Source organism: Cucurbita moschata, unplaced genomic scaffold (assembly GCF_002738365.1).
Source record: "Cucurbita moschata cultivar Rifu unplaced genomic scaffold, Cmos_1.0 Cmo_Scf00049, whole genome shotgun sequence".
In the NCBI taxonomy this organism is placed as follows: Eukaryota; Viridiplantae; Streptophyta; class Magnoliopsida; order Cucurbitales; family Cucurbitaceae; genus Cucurbita; species Cucurbita moschata.
In genome coordinates, this window is record NW_019268565.1 from 1,680,256 (window position 1) to 1,689,381 (window position 9,126).

A 9,126-nucleotide genomic window follows, 5' to 3' on the forward strand; every position below is an offset into this window, starting at 1 on the left:
AAAAAAAAAAAAAAAAAAAACTATTATTTAATTTTCTTTTATACAAAATGAAACACTTCATATATAAAACAGACCCCTAAACAGAGAAAATAAATTTATATATGTGCATAAGGAAGTGTCTGTACAACATCATATTGGTGAATGAGACATAATAAATAACAAAAGCAAATAACAGAGTCTCAGCACAAACCACTTCACCAACCTCGATCAAGTATACCAAACACTTATGCTGGCAATGGTTCTTCCATAACTGCATTCAACAAATTTAATGTGTTATGAAACCAGTGGATTTAAAAGGGTAACTTTTTTTTTTTCTTTTCTTTTTGTCTGAGAGAGAAAGAGAGAAAAAGAGACCTCTTCTCTTTGTGGAGGCATCAGATGAAACAATTACAGCATCTTCTTCAATGGCATCCGCTGCAACAGGTTTTTTGGTTGGTACGTTGGGAAGATCCAACTTTTCAGCATTTTCTTCGGATGTTGGGACCTCAGGCAGATCTTCAACAGTGAGCTGAGAAAAAGGTTGATCGGGGATCGCCTTGAGATAGTATAGTAAAAGACGAATGGGAGCAGCCGTAGCTATTAATGTTATGAGTTTATAACTTATTCGGGTTTCTCTGTTCAATTAAATGACTGAATGGACCGACCCTATGATGCAGGATGAAAAATAATAATGAATAAGACAACAAAACATATGGTACCTGAGCTTCCAAGCCTTCAAATTCTGCTAAGATTTGCTCCTCATCTTCTTCTGATAATTTCTCTCCTAAGATGGCATTCATTTCCTTCAAAAATATAAATAAAATTTAGGCACAAGAGAAAGGATACATAATGATATTGGAGCACAGATCTTAAATAAAAGAAGTAGATGAATAGAATGATCCCAAAAATCTAATTCAGTTACCGTGCACAACGACGAAGTCCTAACTTTTAAGATTTTCTGAAAGTATGAAACTAAATTTGGACATGTGAGAGTACGGGACCCTAATAGAGACAATTCACACCAATAAAGAGCTAAATAAATAGTAGAATCAATAAAAGAGTGGGAGCCTTGTTCTAACAACCAAAAGCAGCAATGATCAAATTCCAAATTCCAAATTCCAAAAAGCTGTAGCAAAGGTGAAAACACCCTCTTTATCAATGTTCCAAACCCATGTGTTCTCTTGGTCAGTGAGGACACTTAGGGTTGTATATGGGTTGGGTTGAGTCCGTTCGGTTTGAGAAATATTTTTGGACCAACCCAAAAGTTTAGGTTAGTTAGATTGGTAACCCAACCCAACCCGAACTTGTTTCAAAACCTAACCCTACCCAAACCTCTATTTTGGGGTTGGATTGGATTGGATTGTCAGGTTGTTCAATATTTAAAAAATAATAATAATAATTAATTAATTAATTTGTTATTTATGCAATAAGAAAAGGGGTATGTAGAGAGAGGGGGAGGTCGGGTTGATCCAGTTCTTTGTCCACTGAACCCAAACCGAATCAAGTCCTAGTAACACAACCCAACCCAACCCGAAAATGCTATCTTACCCAACCCAACTCTTATAATTCAGGTTGGGTCAGTTCGAGTTCTTGGGTTCTCGAGTTTAATGTATACTCGAAAGGACGATTGATGATAGCAAGTTGGATATGTTTCAAGGACATGTTAATCGATTATAAGGTGAGTTGAGAAGGAGCATTGAGAATAAGAAATATTTTGGAGAATTGTTTGGAAAGAGTTCTTTTTTTTTTTTTTTCTTCTTCTTCTTTTTCTTCTTCTTTTAGGAGAAACAGAATCTTATTTTATTAATGAATCAAATTACCAAGGATCAAGAAAAAATTACCCTTAGTGGTTAAAAAATGATTTCCAAGTACAGACGAGAGTAGTAAGAGTATAATGATTACGTTGTAGTGAACATTTACACCAATCAAAAGCACTAAAAAAAATAGTTGGACTGTAACCCAATGAAAACCCAAGTATTCATTTTCGCCATAAGATCCACAAAAAAGCTCCTCTATTCATGGCACAACAAATAAGTTTCTTAGTTCATTTGAAAGGATGCCCCACAAGGATTGAGGTAAGGAAATCAGGTATATCACTTGGCATGACCAAAGACCACCCAAATACTTCCAGAACCATAATATTTAGAAAAACAACAGACAATTAGTAGGTGAAAATGTGATTCTGAGTTCGAGGAATAGTGATAAGGTAAATGCTTGGATTTGGAGAGAGTATCAAGCTTTCAGAGTGCTTGGATTGTATCTGTTTGACAAATTACTTGAGTACCATAGGGGCATATTCTGTGTTGGGTTTCTGAAATGGCAAGGCTGGATAGTTTATCAAGGAGTTTGCATCAAGAAATTGGTCAAACCAAGGAGCATGCTGACTTAAGGATTCAATATAAAGGCAACCCATTACCCAAGGCCAGCAGTCTCTAAGTAACACCTACCTAGATATTGCATGTTCGAATCTTCGAGTGAACTTAATAAGAAAACTTCTTCATGTCTCCTAAGTCTGGGCCTCAAAGCGGGTGCAAGACTTTTATCTAAAAATAAAACATATATGCATAATAAAATAGAAAAGATCCACAAAATTATGCAATTTTGTCACCAAAAGCTAAGGAAGAAGAAGATCCCCATATTGTGATAAAGGTTAAGTGATGAGAACATTGAAATGGTCAAATGAGAGATTGTTAGTGAGAAGGAATCACTACAAGGGAGTTGATCGAATATCTCAAGACAAGAACACTAGTTTGAGATTCGAATCGTTTCATAAGCAAGATTGATCATGTAAAGTTTGAATGATTCTAAACATGCAACCTAAACTACATAAAATTGCAAAGAAACTTAACCCTTAGCTAAAGGAAAGGTAAGAACACTTAGTCCTAATGATAAGGAATCACTCCAAGGGAAAGTAAAATTTGGATTACCTTGTTGATCAAATATCTCAAGGCAAGAACACTTGATTGAGATTTGAATCACTCCACATGCAAGATCGATCATGTTAAACTTGAACGATTCTAAACATACAACCTAAACTATATAGAATTACAAAGAAGCTTAGTCATTGGCTAAAAAAAAGCACAAAGGCTCTTTTTACTACCTTCTCTAAGTCTCTTTTACAAATATAACATACGACTTTATATAGCCTTAAAATCAAGGTTATTGTGAGAGTAAAATCAATCAAGGTCAAGGATAAGATCTGCCCATTCAATAGTCTCCTAGTCCTTTAAGTTACGGCCAAGCTTTAAATCTCAAAAAGAATTTCCGGTCCTTGCAACGAGAAAGACTATATAATAGAGGGTAACGAGAGGCCAATATCAAAGTAGTGATCCATGCGTCCATCCAAAAGAGGGTGGTGGCGCCATTACCAACTTGGAGACAGATTTTGTTGGGATTGTATCTGTTTGTCTATCTTCCGCAAGCAATTAACAATTATTGTGTTAAGTTACTTTCTTACTAATGCACCATTGGCTATACTAATAGTAATATTTTAATTAGGTGTATCCAGTAATGGTTTTATTCTATTATAACCGTCTAAGCCCACCGCTAGCAGATATTGTCCTCTTTAGGCTTTCCTTTCCGGGCTTCCCCTCAAGGTTTTAAAATGCATCTGCTAGGGAGAGAGATATTGTCCTCTTTAGACTTTCCTTTCCGGGCTTCCCCTCAAGGTTTTAAAATGCATCTGCTAGGGAGAGGTTTCCACGCCCTTATAAAGAATGTTTTTGTAACGACCTAGATCCACCGCTAGCAGATATTGTCCTCTTTGGGCTTTCCCTTTCGGGCTTCCCTTCAAAGCTTTAAAATGTGTCTACTAGGGGAAGATTTCCACACCCTTATAAATGGTGGTTTGTTCTCCTCCCCAACCAATGTGGGACATCACAATCCACCTCCCCTTCGGGACCCAGCGTCCTTGCTGGTACTCTTTCCTTCCTCCAATCGATGTGGGATCGCCCCCAAATCCAACCCCCTTTGGGGCTAGCGTCCTTACTGGCACACCGCCTCGTGTCTACCCCCCTTCGGGGAACAGCGAGAAGGCTAGCACATAGTCCGGTACCTAGCTCTAATACCATTTGTAACGACCCAGATCCAATGCTAGCAGATATTGTCCTCTTTGGACTTTCCCATTTAGGCTTCCCCTCAAGGCTTTAAAACGCGTCTGCTAGGGGAAGGTTTCCACACCCTTCTAAATGGTGGTTTGTTCTCTTCACCAACCAATGTAGGACTTCACAGTTTTGTTCCCCTCTTCAACCGATGTGGCGATCGACCTCCCTTCGGGGCCCAGTGTCCTCGCTGGCACTCGTTCCTCTCTCCAATTGATGTGGGATCTCACGTCTATTCTTCTTTTTTGTCTCGTGTGGGCTCTTTCTCCCATATAAGAGGGTTATCAATCTTACTATTTGATAATTAGATTATTGGAATACAAGAATATTTAATTCCATCAAAATTAAGATATAACTTGTAACCATAATCTAACTTGTAAACCAGGTAATAGAATAAAAAATTCAGATATGATCCTAATAAAACAATCAATTTAAAAAAACTTACGAACTTACATCTTGATATGCCTTAGCTTCAGCGGTATCATCCATCAGCTTTTGGACATCATCTATATTAATTTCACTTTGTATAGCTTTGATAGCATTATTACCAGCCTTCAAACTTTCAAAAACAGCTTTCTGTTTGCTGGCCAATTCAATATCTGACAACTGAGCCAACAACAATATTAAAGCACGAACATAAATTTCTAGAGTACAAAAAGTTTTGTGAAGAAGACGATTTAATTCTGAACGTGGAACTAAAAAACCAAACCTTACTATTGCAACCACCAAAATCTTGATTTTAAGATCTAATGCAACCATTACTTTTAAGAGAAACAAAAAAGTATAAATTTCAAGTTAAAAGGGAGAAGACAACGAGATTTGAATAGACAAGGGAAAAATTAACAGAACTCACTTGTTGCTCAACATTAATCAGCCAGGCATCAACTTGCTTTAACAATTCTTCTTGTGCCTTTTTCTTCTTCAAAGCTAACAAGGCCCTATCCTTTTTCTTTTGTCGAACTAACTCTCTTGCAGCGTTCTTTTCTGCTTCAATGACAGCATCAAGCTAGGGAAGAAAAGGTCACGAAAAGTAAAAAATAATTATTCAATTTTCAAAGTAAAATACACTTGCATTCCTATGAAAGAAACCCAACCAGAAGTTATTTATTGGTTCTGGGTTTTATGCCCAGGGTAAAAGCAACTTTACTTTATGAGTTAATGATAATTTTGGTCAGGCATAATTCAATTCCATGATTCATAGATGACTTAAAAAGTTATTTAAAATATTGGTGAATTAATACACATACTTCATCAATTTGAATCCCCCACCCCCATGTTGAACTCAAGAAGAAAATACTAATAATTCATCAATATGTCATATTGAATAAATTAAATTTAGATCATTAAAGATGAGTTTATGGCACCATTCTGAAATATGGAAAATCATAAATATTTTGAGAGATGGACTTTTAGGAGAATTCTTTACATAGACTAAGACGTTGGAACATCATGAAAGGGGATATCTTCAAGGTCTCAAGCTTTTTTTTTTTTTAAAAAAAAAAAAAGAATGCATTACTTTATGAGATATCATTAAAGTTCCATGGTTTTCTAGAAAGAATTTCATAACAAATGCATTAATACTAATGAGACTTACATTTGTTTAATACTTTTTTCAAAACACAAGATGCATACCGAAACACATTCCATGGAGGCAAGCCTCTCTCACATCAAGAGGTGACAAAACAGCATCATCAAAGTGAAGTGAGGTGCACACGAATAAATAAACAAATAAAATTCTCATTAAAATATCATTTTGATCCATATACTTCAAAGACTTGTTCTATTATAGTCTCTATACTTTGAAATATCCATATTTAATCTCTGTACTTTCAATAAATATTAAAATTAGTGTTACCGTTAATTTATGGTTTTTCTAAAGAAAATTAGTCTCTATGACCATTCCCTCTATAAATTATTAGGTGTGTTAAGATTTACTAAAAGTGTAGAGACTAAAATAGAAGAAGTTACAAAGTACATGGACCAAAATTGTATTATAACCTAAATATATATATATATATATATATATCAATAATTTGTAAAGGAAACTAGTTCTATAATGTCTAAACATGGAACATGAATATTTTATACAAGAAAGGAAGTAAAAATACACAATAATTTTCCATTCTAGTAAAATTTAACAATCAATTAGCAATTTCACTGCATGCCCGTCAGTAGTGCCAGATCAATCAAAACATTTATTAGTTCAAACAGTTCAGAAATTGGAGTATTAGCTACAAACAAAAGAAAACAAGGTGTTTTTGTGTTGTGATATAAGGTAATGAGGATGCTGAACTGAGAGCAAAAGAGAAACGTTCAAAGAGAGGAAAAGAAGTAAAAAGCTATCAGAGGAAACAATTGATGAAATGAATCAAACTTTTGAAAAACTGCCCTATCTTCAGTTGCTACTTGCTGGTTCTTTAGTTTCAAACTTCAATGAAAGGAAACATTTTTAAGGAATTGAAGGATAAGAGAAACAGAAAATGACACTTCAAACAAAATTTATGAGATAATTGCTTTAACTACACCTACCCAAATCAGCTTGGCTTTGCTTTTGAGCTCGACATAACAAAGAAGTTGAATAGTACTATTTCTTGGAGCATTTATAGGGCAATGGAAGAAAACATGATCTTCGTCTACACTAGTCTTCATACAAAGAACATATATCAAAGGTCATCTTCAATTACCTTCTAGTGGCAACTGCAGAAAAAGCACAAGTAGTTCTTTAACTGTGCAACTCGATTGTAAAAGTCGAATCCTCCAATTTTAAATCTTCTAAACTAATGTTATTATTGCTGATTTTGCCTAATTATTCTTCAGGTCTGAGATAAATTCAACAGTCTTTATAGCATTATCTATCCTTACAAAACACAGTGTATCCAAAACTGCAAGTAAGAAACATCAATCTTGTCACTATCAAAGAGTCTCTCATACGCCTTCTCAAAGTCATGTTTGATCTCCTTTGTTCTTTCTTCTCATCTTCTAATTCTATTATTTATCTGTTGATATAGGAAACAAATATTTTATTAAATTACTTGATAGGAGAAGTAAATATCTTATTGATGATATTGAATATTGCAAAAGGGAATACCAATACCAGAAATCCTATCAGATAGAGTTACATAAAAAGCTCTCCAATTAACAAGATCATCAAGGTTGCGGTTTATGAAAGGGGGATAACCAACTTTCACAGATAAAATGAGAATATACAAGATCAACACAAGGAAAAAAAGAAGAAGAAGAAGAAGAAGAAAAGAAAGAAAGTTCCAGTTCAAAAGGAGGGAGAAAGGACAATCCCAAGAATTTTTGGTAACAGAGACCCAAGCGTAGGTCTGAATCTGAACTACTCCAGCACATACATGCATTAACCAACAATGAATGGGTTAACTTTTTGTCACAATCAAAGAAAATATAACATTTATCATGTTCTTTTAGCTCAAAACTTCTCGAACTAGAAAACACACCATCAGTAATAAATCCTAGAGCTTCATGGAATTCCAAGAATTAGATAGTAACTGCAAAATACCTTTGTAATATAAGCTAATTACATCATCTAAAGGTTAGAACATTCTCAATAATTTTCCCAGAGGCGTTTTCAAACTGCAGAACTTGAACATACAAGCAAACGGGGAAATCCTTCATGGGTTTGTAAGTAAGGAATACATCTCCATTGGTATGAGGCCTTTTGGGGTAGCCCAAAGCAAACAATGAGAACTTATGCTTAAATTGGACAATATCATATCATTGTGGAGAGAACAAAGTATGGGGCTGAAAGTAAACACGAAAAGGGTCTTATAAACCAATTTATTCTACCTAATAATGCTAAAGTTATGCTCTTAACAGCCACACAAACAACACACATTTTACCACGGCTTGCAATTCCAGAAACATATTCAGTTCTCTCCAATCCAGTTTCATTCATACGCAATTTAAAGAATCCAACTGCAGGAGTAAATTAAGAGTAGGGGATGAATTGAAAACCTGCTGTTGATATTGACCTAGTTTGCGTCTCTGCGTCTTGAGAGAAAGAATCGCTTTATCAACATCGGTGACTTTGGGCTTCTTGACGAACAAATTCCCCATCTACTTCTCCCAATTGGAATACCGATCACTTTGTTTCCTCAACTTGGGGAATACGAGCGATTGCCTTATCAGAGGGATTGAACAGCACAGATCCGTCAATCCCTCATTCCTCGTCTTTGATTCCTTTGAAGAATGAAGAGCCACCGGATTGGCTTCGGACTCGGCGTTAGGGAGGCAGGGGTGGGTTCTCGTTTTCATTTCCTTTTCCTTTGTTTAATTTTTTTCTTTTTTTTTTTCTTCCCTTAATGAATTGTGAAAATAAAAATTATTTCGTCCAACCAGACTATTTATTTAGTTAAAATTATTTTTATTGTATTTTACATATCATTAAAACAATAAAAATAACTCTCAATAAAAATTCAATGACGAGCTCGAGTAATTACTTTACGGAGAACGCCGGCTAAGGCCAACCAAGTAAATGGTCTTACTATCGGTTTGGTTATAACTTGAATGTTGTAGGATGACACGTGTCCCGTGACTTTGCATGTGTCATATGCTTACTACATGTGAAAGGTTACGACATGATATGTGAATTAGATGATATATGTTATGAAACGATAGAACATGTTATGAGATTATATGATATGCTTGATGATATGCTTGTGACATGAAATATGAATGTTATGATATATGTTATGACCTAATTGATTGACATACGACGCATGTTGTGACATGGTGTACGATATGATATGTCCATAGAATGATATGATATGTTAGAAGACATGATATGTTATGATATGTCATATGTCTGACATGATATGATATATGATATGTTTGACATGCATAATGACGTATTGACATAATGCATAATCTCAATATATGTATGAAAAGTTATGATAAAATGATGTGATTTAAAGGAAAACAGAAGAGGGGTTGTTGTAGGTGATAACAAAATGAAAAAATGTTGAGACCTCATGCATCATTATATGTTCATGCATCGAGGGATACCCCTTCTTATTTTTTACGA

General features: G+C 35.0%; 1 protein-coding gene across 1 annotated transcript; it reads right to left on the reverse strand.

Moving 5' to 3' along the window:
* Positions 1 to 62: 62 nt before the first annotated feature.
* LOC111435445 (vacuolar protein sorting-associated protein 20 homolog 2-like) lies at positions 63 to 8,358 on the reverse strand. Its single transcript, XM_023072820.1, has 6 exons — positions 8,058 to 8,358; positions 4,933 to 5,085; positions 4,533 to 4,685; positions 699 to 782; positions 355 to 508; positions 63 to 250 (listed from the first exon to the last, which is right to left on the reverse strand). The coding sequence occupies exons 1-6, from the start codon at positions 8,157 to 8,159 to the stop codon at positions 225 to 227; spliced, it is 672 nt and encodes a 223-aa protein (XP_022928588.1). The 5' UTR covers positions 8,160 to 8,358; the 3' UTR covers positions 63 to 224.
* Positions 8,359 to 9,126: the final 768 nt, after the last annotated feature.

Coding starts and splice junctions, on each gene's coding strand:
- LOC111435445 (XM_023072820.1), bottom strand. CDS start 8,159: ATGGGGAATTTGTTCGTCAAGAAGCCCAAAGTCACCGATGTTGATAAA. Junction 5,086..8,057: donor TAGGTCAATATCAACAGCAG/GTTTTCAATTCA, acceptor TTTCTTCCCTAG/CTTGATGCTGTCATTGAAGC. Junction 4,686..4,932: donor TGATTAATGTTGAGCAACAA/GTGAGTTCTGTT, acceptor TTGTTGGCTCAG/TTGTCAGATATTGAATTGGC.